The sequence below is a fragment of the Hirsutella rhossiliensis genome (genome assembly GCF_020360975.1).
Source record: "Hirsutella rhossiliensis strain HR02 chromosome Unknown scaffold00001, whole genome shotgun sequence".
Classification (NCBI taxonomy): domain Eukaryota; kingdom Fungi; phylum Ascomycota; class Sordariomycetes; order Hypocreales; family Ophiocordycipitaceae; genus Hirsutella; species Hirsutella rhossiliensis.
The window spans coordinates 3,746,746-3,768,065 of record NW_025408667.1 but is presented as its reverse complement, the minus strand read 5'-3'; the positions used below and the strand labels follow the sequence as shown (position 1 = coordinate 3,768,065).

Sequence of the window (21,320 nt, the reverse complement as noted above, 5' to 3'; positions counted from 1 at the left end):
GCGATGGGGTTACCTCAAGCCAGCGCAGGACATTAGGGTGGTGCTTCAGGCATTCCGTGGTTGGGTCGGTGCTGCTGTATTTTTCTTTATTTTCTTCTTATTTTCGGTCATTTTATTTAACTCGACCTAGTTGAGAAGGGTCAATTCAATGAGGGCTTCATAGACCAGAGCTTGTGTTTCAAAGACAGTGTCTCTGTATACGACACCTGCTTCGCGGACAAGTATACTGCGCTGTTCGAGGACCAGGTGAACGCGACGGCTTGTGACCTGTGAGTATGCCGAGTAACGTATGGCTAAAACTCTAGCCAAAGCTCGACAACTGCAGATTCACGTGCAAACACCAAGTACCCTTCAAATGGCTCAGTACTGATGAAGCAGCTCCAGGTAACTGGCGACAAAAGTTGAGCCTGTGACCGCAACACGTTTGAATGAAGGTCTATACCTATTCGGCAACCATAGGACGCTCTGCCTGCGGTACGTGATCCACGGGGTCTTTGAGTTAAAGTCGTATCCAGGGTGAATGTTACTCATCAGAGTTGTCGTAACAGCGTCCGTGTCATGGGCTGAATCTGAGACCGCGTGGTTCTCAGGGTATGGCGACGAGTCTAATAGCAGAAGACTCGTTGTCATATGTAAGGTTATGTTGTCCCAATTGAATGACATGTCATATATCATGGAACCAAGGGAGAATATCTGCCGACATTCGCCAGACTCCACGGACCAGACTCTAATCGCAAGATCAACTGAGAAGGATGCCAGGAGATTGAAGTCGGTCGAGAAGGTCACCAGCGGAACATCGCCTGCCTCCAATGGCCAGATTCGTATAGTCTTATCGTAAGAAGCGGAAGCCAGTATGTCCATGTGGAGAGAAAAGGTCACGGTCTTAACGGTCTTTCTATGACCTGCGAGAATTTGCTGGCAATTCCTGGATTCTAGCAGCGAGATTTGGGTCTTGTCACATGTCCCCAGGGCTAAATGTTTCGAGTTGGAAGAGAGGGTGACCGAATTAACAGAGTCATGGCCTTGTAGCAATTGCCTTTTCTGGTCGACCAGATTCGAATCGTCTTGTTGCTGGATGACGATGCCATTAGCGTCGAGTCTTCGGAAAAGCTGACAGACTAAACGATATCAGCATGATCTTGAAGCTTATGCTGGAATTTCCCCGTTTTAGACGACCATGTGACTGTGGTATGATATCGTGATGTAGAGGCTATAATGACTGATATCGCAGACTCCGTATGAGCTTTAGGTGTTTAAACCACTCGTCTATATCGGTGGGCCAGATCCATTCTGAGTGGTAGCTCGACGCCGTAGCTATTAGTCTCGAAGCGGGTGAGGGGATATTGAAACCACTAGAGTACTGTGGCCTTTTAGGGTCCAGCACTAGTCGCTTTACTGGACTGATTCAATATTTACGTGATTTTCTGTCGACGTAGAAGGAATCAACTTAGAGTCTGGCGAGCAGGCAACTGGAAATTATATCGCCAGGCGTCAATCGCGTTTGGGTCTTATAGAAGTGGTGCGTCTGGTGATAAACACCCGCGTCAGCCAATCACATCTGGACTCACTCGTCGCTCGACCCGGACACAAACAGCTAGGAGTTGGACGAAAAGACAGCCGAGTGTGCCGCGTCAGTATAACCCGTGTGTGTCTGGAGTACTTCGCCGTCCTCGACGGAACAGATCCGTATTGAATGAAGGTATGATCCCGACACAATTAACCGTGCGTCACTTGGAAAGGCAACCGAAGTGACAATTTCACTTTGTTCTAGCGTCCAAAGGACTTCACCCGTCTCGGTAGACCAGATTCGGACAGATTTATCGAGTGACTCTAACATAATCAGCTTCGAGTCAAAGGAGAAAGCACCCAACCTAACCTAGTTTATATGACCTTCGAGTGTGAGCTGATGTTCTCCAGTTTAAGTTGACCAAGCTCGCAGTGTTCGGTCGACTGATGTGAACACTGGGAGCTTCGAGTGGTGCGAAAATGAAACGCAGTTAGCACGTTTCTCAAGTATCTTTAAGGTGCTCGCCCGTCTCGATTGCCCAAATGCGGGCCGGTTTATCACTTGAGCCTGACGCTAGAAGCTTTGAGTTCGGTGGAAACGCCACCCCAAGTCACACCAGCGCTGTGGCCCTCAACCTTTTCCCCAGCTGCCATGCCTTTTTTCTTTACTTCTTATTTGTCTAGACTTAGCCTAGCTAGTCTATTATAAATGGGTATAAGAAACTTCCTCCTTTTTCTCTGCCTTCTATCCAGCTAGTTTTATAGTTACACACCCTAGCTTTAATAAATGTATCTCTTAGAGCCTTATCACAAGGCTCCCTCTTTCTCATGAATAGCCTCCTTGGGCAGGCCGCAGGACTAAAGGTTCTAGCAGCTGCCACCATTCCCGGGGGGTACAACAGCGTGCTCTAGGATACAGCAAGATAAATAGCGAATTACTAAACCATGTTGTCCGCAGCTATGCTATCATGGATTTGGTCTACGTGCAATACAGAATTATATCAAGTCAGCAAATGGGTCGATTGGCAGCTGGCAGGACGGCAACGGTGCAGGTGCAGGCGCTGCCCAAGCCAGCCAGAATGGGCATGAACCCAACCAACAATCCGCTTGAGACACCAAGTATTTCTTCACCATTGACGGCACCCTTATAGCTACTTTACGGGCCTTTGTCGGAACTGAGAAATCAAATGGGACCCCAAAGGTATTGACTCTCTGGTTGATATGCTTTGGGCTGTAGAGTCTGACGATTCACATCTGAGGGCTATTTCAACGCTGCTGCCCTCGATTAATTCAAGACCAATCTGCGTACACCTTTCTGATTTTAGATGATTACTACCAGCTTCCCATTGGGGTTGACCGTTGAAGGTGGACTTGATCACCCCCCCCCCCCAACCAGAAAAAAACACGACCTCGATTGAATCGGCCGTCCCCTTAGCAGCCCCTTAGCAGCCGTGAGGCAAGGCAACGTGGCAGAGTGGTCTAATGCGCTACCCTCGAATTGGTGAAAGGTAGTAACTTCGGTTGCACAGGTTCGAATCCTGTCGTTGTCGAGAGAACAACTCTCTCCTGAAGTCTTTCTTTTTTCATTCTGAAAGAATTTCTTTTTAATCTTGCGGCACATATCAGGCTCGCTTTTTGCTCTGCCTAGCAACTTCCAGCATTGCTTTTCACGTAGCTTGTATCTGCCTGAGCTCAGACAGGAAGGCAGCAGAATATGTACCTGACACCATTCCATTCCTTGGGACCTTCAACTTCTCCACAAAACCTTGGTAAGCTGGGAATACCCTCTCTAACTCTCCTTCCGGGGACACATCGGGTTTAAAGACTCTTCGTACCCCTGCTGACAGGAGTATCCTGGATATAGAAGGTGGTGGCAAGTCACCATCAAGAGCCCCAAGACGGGACACTTCAGCTTCTAAGTGGGCAAGCACCCTGTCATTGACATCTCGGGTGAGCCCGCCCGCAAGATGTTCCAGGACTAACACGACAACAAACTTGACTTTTCCGGCCCTTTGGTCCTCAGGCAACTGGGGCGCTTCACTACGCCCCTTATCCCTGGAATTTTCCAGCCCGGCTTCCACAGCCGTCGCACCTACCACGTGCGCTGCGTGCTCGAGATTCAGAAAGCCGACCGGCTCCACGACCATCTGGCCCGGATAACTGGGTGGCTGCAGAGTCGCTGGAGAACTCCGCGGAGTCCTTGGCTCTATTAAAGACATCCAATGTAGTGTCGTTTGGCACCAGTGGCTCGTCGTCCTGGACCCTTCCCGTAGACCCGCCATTCTTAGACCTTATTTGCTTCGAAGTCGCCTGATCGAAAGAAGAGAGTAAAAAAACATCGTACACTGCCGTGGTACACGAGCAACCTCTCCATCCGCCCAGTTACGCAGTTATAATCTGGCTAGCCTGGCCAGTATCCGCTCTCTCACGATTTTGGACGCCACGACAGATCCGTGCTGCAACACTACTGCGCCGATGATGGCCAGCAAGGCGCCGCCAAGGACGGTCTGGACACCGGATTGCTCCAGTTCTTGGGTCTGTCAAACAGACATGTGAGCAACACAGCGGGAGCACCAGCGGGGCGGCACGTACTAGGCGAGGCTTCCACCGCATCACGCTCAGGATTCCCATCTTGGTGGCCAGCTTATACAGCTTGTCCACGCTGGCTAGGTCCTTGGGGCCCGTATGGGAGAGATTGTCGACAGCGTCCAGTCGCGATTGCTGGGTCGGCAGTTTGGCATTCGCGTCTGGGGCGGTCTGTTTGGCGAGCGGCGGCTTGCTGACAATGTCCTTTGTCGCCTCCATGATGAGCGTCAACCGGCCTGGGCAGTTTGTGTCAGCTTCGAGTCGGGCAAGGCTCACAAAGGGGAGCATACCCAAGAGGGCGAGGCGGTCGTTGAAGCCGCGGCGGCCATAGTCGAAGCTCTTATGGGTGACAGCCAGCCACTTGAGCTCGTCGGGCAACATTTCGCAGCCACCAGGCCCGAGCAGGCGATCGTACATGTCGTCGAGGCGCTTGGGGTCCTTGTTGACGATCCAGACCCGGTTGTGCTCGTGCTTTGCAAAGTTCATGCGCATCGGAGCCCTCATCGCGGGGGGCGTTTGGTTCCACCGCCCGACAGAGCCGGAGCCGTCCTGGGGCATCGTATTGGCCGTCTTGTAGGAAGATTCGGCTGTGGACAGAGACCGTAGACACAGCGTCGTAGTGTTTCGCGCCGCGTGCCGGCCCGCTGCGAGGGTGGCGCGGCAGGGCGGGAGCGCCATGGTGAGGGAGAGGGTCGGCCGTCGCGCGAGGCGAGGAGTCGGATGGGCGGGTACGAGCAGCGATGGGCGACTGGTGACGAGGCTGGAGACGTGGAGTGACGATGGGTTCAACTGGAGAGAGGCTCATCATTTTCCTCCAGGTCACGTGCGCCGCCGCGGCTTGAAAAAGGGCCGGGGGGCATGCCGGTTTATGTGGGGCGCCGCCCACGCGCGACGCCTATCCTAAAAGGGAATGCATCCGCTTCGCTATCCATACTGTACAGTGTACGAAGTACTTCGTATAATCGTTGAATCCAAGACTAACAACAATAGAAACAGAGGTTCTCAGAGTCGTCAACTGTCTACTTCGTCCATGAGCCAAGGAAGCACTTTCCAAACACCGGCTTCTACTCTAGTGTCTAGGGAAATTCATCATCAGTTTCCATACTCGCTACGGCAAAGTCCAACCACGACAAGGATCTGCCGCGCAATCCCTGTCGGGCCACACTCCACAACCGCCTCCAGCCCTTCCAACAAGCCCTCATGAGTGGATTTGCTTCCTCCGCTCTCATCGCCGCCCACCCACCTCGCTACGATGGCTCCAACAGCCATTCCCATCTTCCGTAGTATAGTGGTCAGTATGCAAGCTTGTCACGCTTGAGACCCGGGTTCAATTCCCGGCGGGAGAGCACGTCTTTCGGCCATCTTTTTGACTGTGTCATGGATATCTATCCTTTTTGCCCAATGAATTGGGCCACCGCCCTTGTAAGCCTCTGCTCTGGGCTCAGAATGTGTCCTGCCTGATCGAGTCGTGAAATACCACAACCAAAGGACTTGAAGCCTCGTTTGCTGATGAGTGCATCGCAGTAAAGCACAGAAGCTCTATGTCCCCCGGCATCACCAGTGGAACAACCAGCAAAATGCGGACTGCATTTTGTAGTGTTTATTGGCATGTTGAGCTCTAAGTATGGCTCGCGCGACCGAGGTGGATTTTATGTCTTTGGGGTGAAACCCGACCTTTTAGCCTCATAGCGTCATACCGTATCACCCATCACCCAGAATAAACGTGAGCTGTCTCAAACTTTGCAATGGTGTTATTTTGACAAAGACCGGCCGGGGGATGGCACAGGCGAGATTCGCGCAGGTGTCGGCTCCAGAGCCTGTGAACCCAGAAATGCCCCGAGGCAGTAACCGGTCATAAGTCAATAAGTATAAAGTATCGACAGACACGTAAGTCCAATACTTGTTTATCCGTTAAATCTCGACACGAGCGCCCCCATCGAGCCTTAAAGTGAAGGCTTCAATAGCATACCTTGCTCTTGGTGGACTGGCTGCCACTCACCCGCTGATTGTTGGTCGTGCGCCTCAAGGACCACCTCCATAAAAAAGAACACCGCCGATGGCATAAGAGAACTTGTATTGGCCGGACAGCTTTCATCCCCCGAGGAAGGATAAAGGCGAGACCGTTTCGCGTAGGGATGAGGAGCGTGGCGCTGCTTCTTGCCGTTTTGTAGTCTCTTTTCAAAATTGCTCAGACTGTATAGGGCGCGTCAAGCCTGCCGCTCACTCTGGTGATGCAACATTAAAGCAAGACTTGCGCACTTCTTCGCGAGCTGCGGGGCAGCATTGATCCCGAAGACGGGCGCCTTAATAAAGCAAGTTGCCTGTACTCAACTGCCTTGCATTCGCCAATTATAAGACTGGATGAAGATTATGGAAAACTACGTCACCAACCACCATCAAGCTGAGCCGTTTTTGCGCCATGTGCAGCATATGCTTGGTGGTAGTCGCTGGAAGCGGTTATTCAGGAATCCCAGTGTATGTAGCATCCGCTCTCGTGGCCAGAATGAATCGAGTTTACAAGTCCGGACCTGCGATGAGGAGGATTTGATTCAACATGTCGACTTCGAGAGCAGGCGCAAGTGCGGCTGCGGATGACCTGAAGCATCTCTGTGAGTTACTAGACATGGCATTTTCCGGCCCAGTATCTCGCCGCAGACACCATGTGCGCTTACGAGCTCTGTCTGACCATCATGCCATGCGGCACCTATATTCGACTTTCCCCCCTTCTGTCCGATGAAAATGAGTCCCCTATTCACTACGAAGTAACACGCGCGTCATGCACTCACGGAAAACCTGCTCTATGGAAACCTTTCGCATGTTCGGGGTGACCCCAGGAGAACCACGCAGATTCAGCTGTGCGGTCTGCGCCACCCGCGACAAAAGGACCACTCAAGTGCAGCTTTTTCTGCTGAGCCTGGAAAGCCTGGTGCTTGAGCGATCGTCGGGTTTTCTTGCACTTACAGCACTGTCCCTGGCCCCTTTTCCCGTCCTTAGAGAAGTCGGGTTTCGCGCAAAGCGTAGGGTCACTCACATGAGGAGGAAATATCTGCAAGGGAACTTGAAGCATTTAGCAAAAGATATTGCTCTGATCTACACGACCTTGTGTACATTGTGTTTAGTCTGCTCGACTGATCCATCATCCTTGACTACTCAGAGTCTGTCGCAGACTTCTTCCAGGTCGCCACGCAAACCCATGTTCGACCACTCCAAGCGGTTCGATTTACTCTTGGCCTCGCAGACTCAGGAGATATTCGCAAATCACGAGAAAGCGATAAGGAACTAGCTAGGAAGCTACAGTCAGTTTCGGATTTGCTCCCAAGCCCACTTCGCTCCATCTCGTCGAGGAACCTTCATGTGGACAGCGAAAGTCAGCTGGCCGCAGCACTCGGCTGATGGGCCCTGGCGCACAATGAGTCTCGGTGACAAGGTGTCAAGGTCGTCTGCAATCCGTCCCCCCTAGCTTCACTGCGCAGAGGCAACCTCTACACTAGCAGATCGGTTACATTCCTCATGCAAAGTTACCTAGCCGCCTCTGAATTTGGCGCACGATCCGGTGAGGTTCCCTGGTAAGCTTCTCTCCATCGCAGTCCCGAACATTGGCCGCCTCGACCAGGCTTTTGATCTCTCTTCCGCCCAGCTCATTCTTGTCTACTTTCGACCGTGTCATCTGGATGATTATTGAAAGTGTTGTCCCAAACTTCCTTTCATACCTCGAAGTCGAGATCGACACATTAAAGAATCAAGTCCATTATCGACTTGAAAGCGTCGTCGATCGATGTGATTCGGTCGGCTATTACAAGCATGAGGTCTTGGTAGTACTCGAGCCTCCGCAGGAAAACTGTCGATGAGCGAATAAGAACAGGCTCCAGCATCAACTCGCATGACGTAACGCAGTAAACCTGCCCACGTCATCCATCAGCAGAAGGGCATTCCTCGTCTGGCAGAAACTGAGAGCCGCTTTGAGCGCGCGCCGGCCTACTTAGCTGTTGATCCTAGTAAAACAGCGTGGCGCGATCTTGCCCTTGTAAATGTCTTGGGATTTAACTTGCCAGCCACGACTCGGTATTACATAAAAGGTTTGCTTATATTCAAAGCCTGCTGTTTAGCCTCGGGCCTTGTTTGAGCCAGAGATAGGCGCTAATGCTACTATATAAAAAGGTAACTGCCTCATCTCATCCGTGCATATTAACACCCTAGTTCTTCGCCGTGGTTTTTCTCTGTCCCGCTAAAGCACGGCTTTCTACCGCCATACAATGAAGCCTCTCTCCTTTCTTGCCCTTGCTGGCCTTGTCGGCACTGGTCTCGCCTTGCCAGCAGCCGAGGGCAGCATCGACGGTCTGAAGAGAAAACACGACTTGGCTCATTGTATCGTTGGCACTCCTCAAATTTTCACTCACCCGGAGGACCCTTTCCAGTTTGTGAAGCACTGCTTTAATAAGGAGAAGTTCGGCTCGCTCAAGGCACAGCACGACTTCGCCCACTGTGTGGTTGGCACTCCCCAAATTCTCACGAACCCGCAGAATCCATGGGAGTTCATGCGTCACTGCTTCAAGGGAGGACGGAGGGGATGAAAGGCCCGACAAGGAAGACACGGCCGTATAAGGTGCATGAGGAGGACAATCGCTGAGCGACACGTGTATCTCCGATTCATGCTCAACGAAACGCTTGACGATTTAAAATACCCTAATGAACTGCGTCGTAAATTATATCGCAACTCGTATAGGTTATATTTTTTGGAGGTGACAGTTTTCTTGTGAACTTCACGTTGCATTTAGTACGAAGAGCGGATTTGTTCATCGAGATGTTGGGATCGGCGTTTACGGTAGAGGTAAAACAGAGGACGCGGTGGCAGGTAGCTTCGAGCTAGAGGGCATCGCTGCCGTAAAATCGATTTGCCGGGCTGGCAGACAGCGCCAAGCGAAGGGCCCCAGTAGAAGCTGGCGGTTACTTTCCCGAGTAGATATTGTGTGCGGGAAGGCCTGTCAGCCCCTTTTCGGACGGGCGAGTGAATGGCTAGCGGACAGGTCAGAACAAAAGATCCCAGCGAGTCGGGCAGCGAATCAACTCTCGGTTTATGTATGATGAATGGATTGTGATGGCGAGGAAAGCAAAAACTGGTGGAACTAGTGATAGTGCTGTCTTTGAGGTAGAAGCTCATATATCGGCTGACTTTGACTGTTCAAGGAAAGCAAAACATCAGCGGCTCCGTCATCCACCAACGAAACGGGCCGAAATCGAATTCTATCCCCTGTGCCGCCTCGCTGTGCAACGGGGGGCGCAACGGGGCCGTGTAAGCAAGCCACTCGCAGTAGTCGCGCAAACCATTTTCCCCTGGCGCTCAGCCCCCAAGCCTGCATGCATAATCTGCTGCGGCAGTTGGCGGTTCGCTCTGTTTCTAATTAGAAAAGAAAGAGGGAGAAAGGGGGGACCAGTGAAAGGAGAAAGAGTGGACTGGCACCACCTCAATGGAGAGGAAACTGGATCAGGGCTGTTGGTCTTACAGAAAGGCGTTGGGCGGCAGATGGACGCGCACACTCGCCGATTCCGGAACTCCAGAATGCCATGTCGGTCCAGCTCCCTTCCAGCACCCCGAGAATGGCCATGCTTCCTCGCCTTTAGTGGCTGGCAGTTGGCGGGTATCACCCGGCGGCCCGGGCCTAGATGCTGCGGGACTCGGTCGCTCCGCCCCCTGACCGGCCCGTGACACTCTACTTTGGAATAAGCAAGAGCAAGTTAATTGTCAACGATAAAGATGCTCTAGAGTATATTCTCCTCCTTGCCAACGCTGTGCGGTACCTCTGGAGACCCAGCATTTGTGCATTCATGTCCAGCCGCCGTGGCCTTAGACGTTACGACCGCTCTACTTTGGAGGAACAGGGCACCGGCCGGGCTGCAGGGTACTGAGAAGCCACCTGGCTCTGCTTAGACTGCGGCCCAAAAGTCTGCATTGGGCCGTCGTGCGGCTGAAGCGCCACCATATTGTTGCAGTTAGAGCATCTATGCTCAACGTTCTCACACCAACCAGCCAAACATGGAACACATGTCAGGCATATGCAAAAGATGCAACACAAGACGGCAGCCAGTCTGTTGGGTCTTTAACGTTAGCTTTCTGGGACATGTGTGAATGGTCTTCCGCAAGTCGCAAAGCTTCTTGTTACTCACGTTTGCATCCCCGTGCCCATCTTTTCAACACTCGTCTGTGTTCTCCGCTGGCAGAAGGGGCAGTCGATCCACTGCGGCGCTCCGTTGAGTAAGTGCAGCGGAGTCACGGTCTGGGGATTTGGCAATGGGTTGATGGTTGGCATGGCCTGGCCGCTGCCAATCTGACCCGTCTGCCTGTAAACTCGTTAGCACTAAAATGGATGGTGCTGCGAGAAAGAGAAGAGACTGACTCGGTCTGGAACAAGTTGGCTGGCATCTCTTTGGCAGGCGCAGGGCCGATGGATGCATCCTGGATTGTAGTCGCCATTGATGCTGATTCCTGACTGGCGTCACGAGTACACCGGTGCGAGGCGTTGATGAAGCGGCCTTGGGATTTCAATTGTCAAAAAGAGTAATTTCAAGGACCGAGATGCGAAACCGTTCCGACTCCTCGCGAGGTTTTGTCGTTCTTGTCTTGGTCTTTGGGCTGGACTGTACTTGTGGAGGCGTGGTGAGTGAGACAAGGCTCGGCGGCGACCTTAAAGAGTCGAGACCATGTGCGTCTTTGGCCTCGACCGAGGCGCATTGTATTATTGGTTTTGTATTTTGCTGGGGCCTCCGAGCACCAAGTCGATCGCAAGGCAACACGAGCCAGCCACCGCCACTTCCGGCCCCCAATATCAATCCTCTGAGCCAACCAGGCTTTATCAATAGCTAGGCAAGCTCAATGGACCAAAGAAGCGCTCCAGCCAGCCGTGCAGGCTGTCAAAAACAGCCTGCCGACTAGACCCCTTCAAATAACTGCAGCATCGCGAGGGCTCGTTGCGGCACATGCACCGGATACAGCGTTCCGCCGGGGTCGATAAACCCTCGACGCAGTGAAATCGAGTCGCGATGAGGCTGATTAGAGCCGCAACGTTGGACGAGCCGTCTGGTCTCGTCTTCAAGGACTTCTCACCCGATGATATTAAGCCATACGCCATTCTCTCCCACACCTGGGGCGACGACGAAGTCATCTGGGCAAACTTCGTCGACGGCACGGCGACTCGTAAGAGCTCCTTCGACAAAGTCAGATACACCTGCACCCAGGCCGTCAAGGATGGCCTCGACTGGATCTGGATCGACTCGTGCTGCATCGACAAGAGCAGCAGCGCCGAGCTCTCCGAGGCCATCAACTCCATGTACGCGTGGTACAAGAACTCGGACGTCTGCTACACCTACCTCTCCGGCGTCTCCGCCGCGGCCGACACCAGCAAGACGGATGGCGAGTTCGCCCGCTGCAGGTGGTTCACCAGAGGCTGGACGCTGCAGGAGCTGCTGGCCCCCGTGGACCTTGTCTTCTTTTCCCAGGACTGGATCAAGATTGGCGAGAAGGCGGCCCTGAGTCGCCCGCTGTCCGTCATTACCGGGATAGACGAGGGGATCCTGACGGGTGCGAGGGCGCTCGAGTCGGCGAGCGTCGCCAGGAGAATGTCGTGGGCGGCGCACCGGCGCACCACTCGACCCGAGGACGTCGCCTATTGCCTCATGGGAGTGTTTGGAGTCAACATGCCCATGCTGTATGGCGAAGGCCAGCGGGCGTTCCTGCGACTACAAGAAGAGATCATGAAGCAGTCGGACGACCAGTCACTCCTCGCATGGGTAGACGTCGACGCCTCCGTCGACGCCTATCACGGGCTCCTCGCCAAGTCCCCTCTCAACTTTGCCTACTCCAACTCGGTGTTCCCCTATCAGGACTGGGAGCCCCGGCCGCCGTACCAACTCACAAACCGCGGCCTGTGCATCGATCTACCCATGACGCGCCGCGAGGAGGACTCTGATAGCATCTTCGTCGCCGCACTCGACTGCCCGGCGCCCCCCGACTACGAAGACAGCTCTTTCCTCGCCATCTATCTCAAGAAGATCTCTCACGGCGATCAGCAGTTCGCCCGAGTCCGAGTCAGCCAGTTTGCCAAGGTGCTTGAGCGCGGGGAGCGCCAGACCGTTTACGTGAGGCAAAACTTCAGCGGCATCGCCGACAGCGAGGGCGTGTTTCCGGAGCACGTTCTGCAGCTGCGTAGAGGGCCGGCGCCCTCGGTATACAAACTGGACAGGGTCATCGTGGACACGGGGCAGCAGCGGTACCCGATCCCCGTCATATTGAGTAGCAGAGCGATTGTGAGGGAGTGGATTCCTCCGCCGAAGCCTGCAGCCTTTAGGGATCGGAAAGGCATAGGCCAGCTCGCTGGTGTCTTGCTCTTCACGCGCAACGACGACGGGGAGCGGCTGCTCGTCATGCTTGGCTCCATCGACGGGCTCCGAGTCGGGTTCCATGCCATGGAGCTCCAGGCTCCGTACTCCGGCGGCCCCGAGGAGGAGACCGCAGACCTCGAGTTCGATGCTCTGCAGAACAATTTCCGCCCCACGCCCGCTGGCCGCGAGCTGCAGCTGAAATACCACAGGGTGGGCGTCCACGTGGACACGGTCGTCGTCAACGCGACCAAATTCGTCCTTACGGATGTATCCGTGGAGAAGACGGCGAGCTCAAGTAGAGTCGAGGATGCGGTGCAAGCGATGGCGAATGTATGCGACGCGGCGATTGGGAGGGGAAAATTGAACGAGGCGTCCCAGAGGGCTGACCAGAAGCCCAAGACGAAGAAATCTATGATCTGGAAGAGATTGATCCCTGGCAAAGTGCCGCAATGACTAGACCCGGGTTTTGGTGCTTGAAAGGTCCGTTTGTATGTTGAAGTGCCCTCTAAGCGCCTCATTGGATGCGAAAATGCACATGTTTGATTTATCAGAAACGAGTTTCGTGCACGCTCGTAAGCACGCATGTCTTTTAGACCGCCCGTTAATAGCGTATAAATGTCCTCCTATAAAATCACATAGATACTGTAACTACGGCTCTACGGCTTGCCTAATAGGGCATAGACATGTGGGTTATAAGTAGAACATAAAAGACTAAAAAGGAGAGGCTATATTCCAGAGGTTATTGAAAAAGGCTTATATAGTCCTATATATACGTTCTACTTCATATATAAAAGCTGCCACTCGATTCGATAAATGAGCTCTCAAGCTATTCTTCTCCGAGAGACGAGCTAAAATAGAGTGTCTGATAGATTCCCTTTTCCCCGGAGTACTGGAAAGATGTGTCGCAATGGACAGCCCTCTCGCGGTGGTAATTCACCGGCCCACTAGAGATGAACGTCAGCGCAGCTATCAAGTCATCTACGTAGGGAGGGACAAACGTACAAGCCACTCTCGAAAGCCTTTAATACCTCCCTTCCTCCCCCTACTTATAGCCGCATTTCCGGAAGACTTACTCGTAGTTTTCCAGCGTCTCCGCGTCGCTTCGCCTGTAGTTCTGAGTCGGTAGGTAGGTTATGACTTTAGGGGCCTGCTTGCTAGGCCTTACTTCTAAGCTGAAACAATAATTTGTGGGAAGAGCCGCTGTTAATGGACTTGTCGTAGTCGTCCTTGATGGGTTCGGGCTTTTGGAGCAGAAGGTGCCAGACGTGCCGTAATATCGACAAGCCTTTGAGCGTGTTTTTATCTTGGAGACGGCCGCCTAGGGTCATGTAATCGCGTACCGTATTAAACGGGTTGTTATATGCATAAAAATAAAAATAACTCGTGTCCGAGAGACTCGCCTTGTCGACGCAGTCGATTCCTACGAGGACAATTGAAGAGGATCATGCACGCCGTGTGACAAATTTATCAATGGAGGGAAGTAGGCACCATTAGGTGAATCAAACGAATCCAAAACCAGGGACTTACCGCTTGAATACATCGAGTCAGGTCGTATCGAAGGAAGGTGTTAGCTTGCGAAGGACATTCCAAGTTATATCCGTCGAAGATATTCCATTCGCAAGTTCCATGGCCGTGGGATTGAAGTATGCCTTCATAGATATACTGGGGTCACCTGGATCTATTGAGATATGGTGCCTACTTAGGCCATTTGTACCAGTCACCCATGTGGAGATGGCCTCCACTTTTGGTGACTGGCACAACAGGATCAAAGGCAACGAAGGCAAAATTAAGTCGCTTTATATGGGTTCTCAAAGCCGACGCTACTTTGGCCGGCGCGAATTTTTCCAGCCATTTCAGGAGCAAGGACTGGAGGTATTGCGTGATCAATGTGGGACGAGTAGAGAAGTAACGGGCTCTTCCAGGACTCCCTCACTCGCTCTTTGTATAGCTCGACTAATACTGTTTAAAAAAATGTCGTCCCTCGCAACCGCTCTTGCGAGCAGCGGAGGCCATGTCGAAGGCTGCACCTAGACTCGTCCAGCCTTCAGCGTCGCCTTGCAACTGAATAGCCAGGCTTGGTCCAGACAATCCCGGGCCCATGCATTGGTGGAGTGACACTCATGATCCGCAGAATGATTTATGACACTCAGAGAGGCTAAACAAAAGCGGCAGCAGCTATGGCCCGTGTCACGCAACTCGACGTAATGGCTGCAACTTCGCCCCCTGCAACATGCCGCCTCAGCGGACATCTAACATACACGTGGCAAGCACCAGAGGTAAGCGCTCGTGATTGTCACATGGCTGCTGGCGAAGGTCTCCCACTTCGGCTGCCTCCAGCCCGGCCCAGGTCGTAATGGCAATTGACCTCAAACGCACCGAAGTCTAGATCCAACCAAAAGGTGGAGGCACATACACATACGGACACGATCCCATTTCCTGGCTTATTGGCCAAGCGGCACAACGCTGCATGTCATTGCCCATCAATGCTGGCTATTTAAATAGTCCTTTACTGCGTTGGGCTTGACACAATTCGGTCCATTAGGTCCCATTTGTCTTGTCACACGATCATCCCAGGCCCAATGGAAAATTTCAAAGTCTTGATCATTGGGGGCTCTGTAGCAGGGCTTACGCTCGCCAATTGTCTGGAAAGACTGGAAATTTCATACGAGATTCTTGAGCAGAGCGACGACATATGCCCTCAGGTCGGAGCGTCGATAGGCATCTTCCCAAACGGGGCTGTTATTCTCGACCAGCTCGGCATTTTTGATTCTGTTGAAAGGGTGATTGAACCTCTAGAACTTGCACGAATATGCTTCCCGGATGGCTACTTCTTCCGAACTACATACCCGTCCATAATTAGGGATCAGTAAGTATAAGACGCCCCCGGTGCTTTAAGGCTAAATTGGAACCCAGTCTTGGATATCCGCTATCATTCCTCGAACGCCAGAAGTTCCTCGAAATCCTCTATAACAAGCTCGTTTATAAGGATCGAGTCCACACCGGCCAGACGGTTTTATCCATTGAGGATCTAGGGTCCCACGTCGTTGCCAGAACTGCCGATAGGGAATACTCGGGACACTTGGTTGTGGGGGCCGATGGAGTCCACAGCATTGTTCGAGCAGAGATCTGGAATCAGGCCAATCAGGCCAAGCCCGGGGCTATTGCGGATAGCGAAAAGTCTGGTAAGGTTACGTATCGGGCGCCGCGGAAGGAGGCTAATTCTGTCAGCTCTGAGGATCGAATACGCTTGCGTATACGGAATCTCGTCTGGAGTTCCCGGCGTGCAGGACGGGGTCCAGTTAAGTCTACTCGACCATGGTGTTACGATCCATGTGTTCAGCGGCAGGAATACCAAAGTCTTTTGGTTCGTTATTCTTAAGATAGAACGATACTGTTATGGCGATAGGCCGAAATTCGACACTCAGGATGCCCGCGAAATCTGTGAGAGCCTAAAGACCAAGAAGATCGACTCGACCTTGACCTTTGGAGATGTATGGATCAGCTGTGACATATTCGCAATGACACCACTAGAAGAAGGATACTTCAAGACGTGGCATTTTGGTCGCTTGATGTGCATCGGGGATGCAGTACGCAAGGTAAGTGCCGTGTTGCTTTCGGAGTATCAATGACTGACAAAGCCAGATGGCGCCCAACTTTGGCCAGGGTGCCAACATGGCCATTGAAGATGCTTCGGCCTTGGCCAATGCATTGTGGAAGGGGGATCTCGGCAAGGGCATGGCCGAAACCCGAGCAATGGAAGACATAGTGCGACCTCTTATCGCGAGCCGACTCGCCAGTACAAAAAATGCCTGCAGGCGGTCGGAGTTCCTCGCCCGCCTGCAGGCCGGCGACGGCATGGTGAAGCGCCTCTTTGCTAGATACATCTTCCCTGCCTTGCATGACATCCCTAGTGGGTCTTCAGCTGCAATCCTCAAGGGGGCAGAACGGCTCGAGTTTGTGGACCTCCCGGCACGAGCGAAACTGCAGCATGCCGGATGGACCCTGGCCAAGAGTCTGGGATGGTTGGTAGGCAGACGTCGTATCCTGTTTCTCGCCTGCATGGGGGCTTTGTTTATGTCGTGGGCATCGGATTGGGTATGACTGCGCAGATATATCACTTTGCCATTTGCCAAGAATTATTAGCTTCAAACTGGGTAGTCTTACATCTTGCATCCGACGCCTATCTTGGCCCTCGCGGCGCCGTGCTTTACAGGCAAGGCAATACCAACCACCAGACAGCCATGTCTTGCCAGGTTACGACTTTTGTTTATGTGGATGCCGCGGAACGTAGTCTGCACGAAGACCAGCCTTGGTAAATCGGCAATACAATCGATATCCCGCAGTACTGGATTTGCCCCGGCCGATGGTCCCACGTAGCCACATTGGCGAAGGAACCAGGGTGACGAAGCAACGGGTTCCGGAGTATGTACAAGCCTCCCCAACGCTAGATGGCGTCAGCCGTATAATATCGAATTCCCAGCTCTGTCTATCACTTATGCGGCCCCCGCCGTCCTCATCCTTGCGTGCTGCACCATGCCGTCCATCGCAAATGTGTTGTAAAGTTCCTTGTGAAAGCCCGATCGTTGTCGGTCATCCATACTGTCTGGGCCACTTGTGTGATAAAAGCGGTAGCGAACTGACAACAACGGATTAGATTATATCATTGAACTTTCCGCCACGCATCAATCATAGAACTTTCCTCCACGCATCAATCATAGAACTTCATCTCCGGAGAACTAAGTGCGTTGGCTCTACTACAAGCCATGCTCGACACTATTTTCGAAGTGCAGAGCCAGCTGCCTGCCTTCCTTCATATGGATATTCGCATCATATGTTTTTTGTAAATGGTTTTATAATTTCTATTTCCACCCATTATGCGAGTTCCCCGATCCCAAGCTGCGGCAATTGGGTTCATGTATGAATTCTGGCTCGACGTAATTGGAGATGGCATATATCTATGGGAGATTGTTGAAACAAAAAAGCTACCGTAGGGATGCATAAATCGGCACAGAGTCTGTCTGATCGCCGCTATATGTACTGGGATTATAGGTTTTGAGGGCATAATTAGATTTACGATATTTTAATATTTTGACCCTTCAAATTGGCCAAGTGTTTCGGGGTTATCGAAGCTTCAACATGAGAACCGTGTTCCTACGAGCGTCCCACCAAGCCATACATGTGGGCTTCAGCGCACTTCATGAATGGCTTGTTTGTTGCTTCAGGCAAGGATCCACCCGAATGTCCGTGACTTTTAAGAACTTCATAGCTCGAAGGTGCTGAATTCCATCGGGTGACAAGAGCTCTGCCTTGTAATGACTGGGCAACCCTTAAGAAGAGTCACCTGCGTTTATGGAAGTGCGGCGATATTATGCTGCGTATCTATTTAGCCATATGGTTCGACGCATAAGGCATGAGCTGTCGTATTTAATGGCACCGGGCTCCCGAAAGGTTTATCTCGTCCTTTTTGCGGGTATTCTAGTCTCCAGGACACGACAAACAAGCTGCCTGCTACGCGGCTCGGGCCACGTATCATGAGGCAAAGAGTCACTGCGTGTATTCACATGCTTTGTCTGAGATATAGACCGGAACAGCTCGTCAGAGCTTCGATCGTCTAGCTTTTTTTGGGGCACCTAGCCATGAGACTACATGGTCGAGGCAAAAGAACTTAGAAGAAGGGAGCGTTGGATGCATGCTGAGCCATGCCATCGCCAGGCTTGATGTTGTGATCACTCCATTCTGGAGAACTGAATGAATATGCCTAAGGAAAAGGCAACCACTGTCGATCCCAGACTGTTTCCGGAACAAAGAATCCAATGATAGCCAGACATCAATACGGTATGAAATGAATGTGACCAGCGCCCCAGGATGCGCGAGTCCCCCGGACCAGCACATGCAAGGGTTATCTCCATGCCACCACGACCTGGATCAAGGTGGGAGCAACCACGACCTGAATCAAGGTGGGAGGAGCACAGCCCTGGTACACTGCTTCTGGTCCAATTGGTCCCATTGTACGGGATACTGTCGTGCACCACGTTAGCAATACTGCGCCTCGAGCGCTTCCGATGACTCCAGTTGCAGTAAAGCTCCTCCAGCAAAATACATGCCTTATCCTCACTCAACACGCTGTCCGAGAGCGAATGAAAACATTACACGTGCATATCATCCAGAGCTTGACATTTTCCTGCTATGCCCGATACCAAGCGTTACATCAGACCCTTGTCGTGAAGTCTACGCATTGCCGCACGTCACGCTTATCTGGCAGGGTCCATCGGGGTGATCGTGATGACGGCTGACGGCAAATGTTACAAAAGACAGCATTATGAGTCGATCCGGAAGGTGCGGAACGAGGCAAAGAGGCGTTCCCGGCTCGATATTGAGGGCGCGGGGGTGCCACAACCCCTGGTGGGCTTCGTCACATTTGTCAAAGCCGGACTCGGTAGAGCCAATGGCCATCATCTACCGACTAGAGAAGAGCTGGGGGGTGGGACGTTTCTGGCCCCGGCGCCGCCAGCAGCCTCGGGAAATTCAGATGGAGACGAGCCTGTTGGTCACGGATCCTCTCCCCCACGCTTCCCAGCGGCCTGGTACTGCCCAACAGTCATCTCACCGGCCGCGGGGGGTTGTATAAGTACCGCCCCCCCTGTTCATCCGGCCGCACCGCGCCGGAGGCCGGGTGCAGGCGCGCGCCGTGCTGACGTTGACGGGCGGCCGGGCTATGTCCTGGCTGCACGCACGCTAGGGTAGGCAGCACGTTGGACGACGCTCACCGGCGACAGGGACATCGCGGGGCGTCGTTGGGGGCCGGCACCATGTCGCCAAGGCAGCGACGAGTGGAGGGAGGGAGGAAAGGTTCCCCAGGAAAGCTCAACGAGCTAGAAGTAAAGGGGCAAAGGGCGGGTGTCGTGGGATACTTTGGACCGTCAACGGCTGTCATGAGCGAATCTCAAGCCGGTAGCGGCGGGAGAGGACGTGGGGGGGTTGCAAGCTTGTTAAACATGGGCAACGGGGCTGATGGGCGTGGCTCCCCGACTCTGTCCGAGGGAGGGCGGTGACAGGGGCAGGGGGGTCGGGAGTCAATGACCACGCGGCTCGCCCTGGTGCCTATTCTCTGCCTGATTTGCTAACCTTAATCCCTTATCACCTTGTGGTTTCAGGGAACCGACAGGGTATACGCAGTACAGGAGAGACGGCTGAGCAAGAAATAGAAGGAAAAATAAAGATAAAAAGAAACGAGGGTGCTGACGCGACCCACGCAGTGCAACGTCGAGTTGTCAGCCCCCGGCGTCGAAAGCGTCTGGATGTCGTTTAGTGAACGAGAGCGTGCGTGTAAGTAGTTGACTGACATGGAGTAAACTTCGAAGGTAGTCGCCCATGACGCTCACTGTTCGTTTGCAGAAAGCGGCCAATAAAAGAAGAAAAATATGGGACGAATGGATAAAGCAATGGCAGCAACAAAGCCGTCACCAGCCCGGTGTCACCTCATCTCATCGCACCGGATAGGACCCAAACAGGCGCCTGGCAGATGCGTGGCAGGGCAGGGGACGCCACGGTGCTGTTTCTTCTTCGGTCTTATCGGCCCGCCGCCGTCAAGAGCCCGCTTCCGTGATGGTGGCGTAGCTGCAAAGCCATCCGTTATCTCGGAACCTGGTAACGGTAATCAGATGTGGTGTAGCATGGCGCACGCCGTGGCGGAGTCTAGGGTCGTGTCTCACCTCCCTCCACCGGGCTGTGCTTGGTCAAAGGACCTGACAGCAAAGCCCACGTTGCAAACACGAGGCTAACACATCCGGAATATGGTCGTTAGAACCGGCAACCTGGGCAGCGAGCGTTGCATCGCGTACTGTACTCACTATCCTGCGCCATGATCCAGACCGTCGGCGGCCAGACTGTCTCCGATCAAGGCACAACCTTAAATTAAGCATAACGGCCTGTTTCTCGTCCCCCTGGCCAGTCTCTGATGCAGTGTCCCGTGGTGGGAGCTGTCCTTTGGGCACCACCAGCTTCAATATCTGGCATGCAGGCTTTCCTGTCGGTGCAAGTCACGAGGCCAAGCGAGCCCTGCACAGCCTTTTAATCGTGGCACCGACATTGGTCGATCCTCGTCGACGCATCGCCGCCGCTGTCGCAAGTCTCGACCCCCTGCTCCGGCGCTCTTGGCATCAGCCCTAGGGTGGCTTTAGACGCCAAGCAGGAACTGTGCTGACCCGGGGCGCCATGACGGTGCCAAGTGCCAACCTGTTGCGGCGGTCCCTCCGGGTGTTCAGGGACCTTGTCCTCGGTCCATGCGAGCACTTGATGTTTGTTTGATTTTGATGACAAGTTGTTGTCTTGCATGACACCAGTCTCTTGATTCATAATCCCTCCGGTGACACCAGTCAGCTTGGAGTTTCAAGTAACCGATACACAGCCAAGTTTGGACGCTGGCTTGGCAGAAAGTAAAAGCAAACGGTTTATTTGCCCTGAGAGAGGAGGGGGTCTATCTATCCCGACACCCCCCCCCCTTTCCCCATGGGCACGGAACGAGACCTTGGCGCGGTTGGCTAGTAGCCCAGTTTGCCCCATTTGGGCTTGGCTGCAACTAACAACAGGACCAACTACCGGCTCCTCAATCTCAACAAGGTCCCGGACTGTTTTCTGGCCCTTGGCCCCCAAATGTCCGGCGGCGGCATGTGGGCCGTTGGCCCGAACCCTAGTCGGTTTCCGGCTCAAGGGCGGCTACTCGTGTGGCTTGTCCGCGCTCCCTTGCTGCCGCTTCCCCGATCCGGCTGCTGTCCTTCGCGGGCCAATCTCGCTTGCCGTTGACGTAAACTCTGGCATCTCGTCTCCCTGTAACGCCGTTCGCGGCTCATTGCCAA

The 21,320-nt window shown here is 53.3% G+C and overlaps 4 protein-coding genes and 2 non-coding genes across 6 annotated transcripts; 4 read left to right on the top strand and 2 right to left on the bottom strand.

Annotated features, from left to right (window-relative positions):
• Positions 1-2,966: 2,966 nt before the first annotated feature.
• Positions 2,967-3,056, top strand: HRG_12047. The gene has a single exon. It is a non-coding gene; the product is annotated as a tRNA-Ser (tRNA).
• An 840-nt stretch (positions 3,057-3,896) lies between these two features.
• On the bottom strand, positions 3,897-4,770 carry HRG_00461 (ribonuclease-III-like domain-containing protein; the record flags this gene model as incomplete). Its single annotated transcript, XM_044858932.1, has 3 exons — positions 3,897-4,043; positions 4,099-4,328; positions 4,383-4,770. 3 exons carry the CDS (start codon positions 4,768-4,770, stop codon positions 3,897-3,899), a joined length of 765 nt encoding a protein of 254 aa, XP_044725332.1.
• Positions 4,771-5,366: 596 nt separating this feature from the next.
• Positions 5,367-5,438, top strand: HRG_12048. The gene has a single exon. It is a non-coding gene; the product is annotated as a tRNA-Asp (tRNA).
• Positions 5,439-10,014: 4,576 nt separating this feature from the next.
• Positions 10,015-10,561, bottom strand: HRG_00460 (LITAF-like zinc ribbon domain-containing protein; the record flags this gene model as incomplete). The annotated part of the gene is made up of 4 exons (XM_044858931.1): positions 10,015-10,055; positions 10,115-10,176; positions 10,255-10,428; positions 10,485-10,561. The coding sequence occupies 4 exons, from the start codon at positions 10,559-10,561 to the stop codon at positions 10,015-10,017; spliced, it is 354 nt and encodes a 117-aa protein (XP_044725331.1).
• Positions 10,562-11,127: 566 nt separating this feature from the next.
• HRG_00459 (heterokaryon incompatibility protein (HET) domain-containing protein) lies at positions 11,128-12,918 on the top strand (the record flags this gene model as incomplete). The annotated part of the gene is made up of 1 exon (XM_044858930.1): positions 11,128-12,918. The coding sequence occupies one exon, from the start codon at positions 11,128-11,130 to the stop codon at positions 12,916-12,918; it is 1,791 nt and encodes a 596-aa protein (XP_044725330.1).
• Positions 12,919-15,044: 2,126 nt separating this feature from the next.
• On the top strand, positions 15,045-16,781 carry HRG_00458 (FAD binding domain-containing protein; the record flags this gene model as incomplete). Its single annotated transcript, XM_044858929.1, has 6 exons — positions 15,045-15,167; positions 15,219-15,331; positions 15,379-15,647; positions 15,694-16,061; positions 16,108-16,560; positions 16,719-16,781. 6 exons carry the CDS (start codon positions 15,045-15,047, stop codon positions 16,779-16,781), a joined length of 1,389 nt encoding a protein of 462 aa, XP_044725329.1.
• Between the last annotated feature and the right edge of the window lie 4,539 nt (positions 16,782-21,320).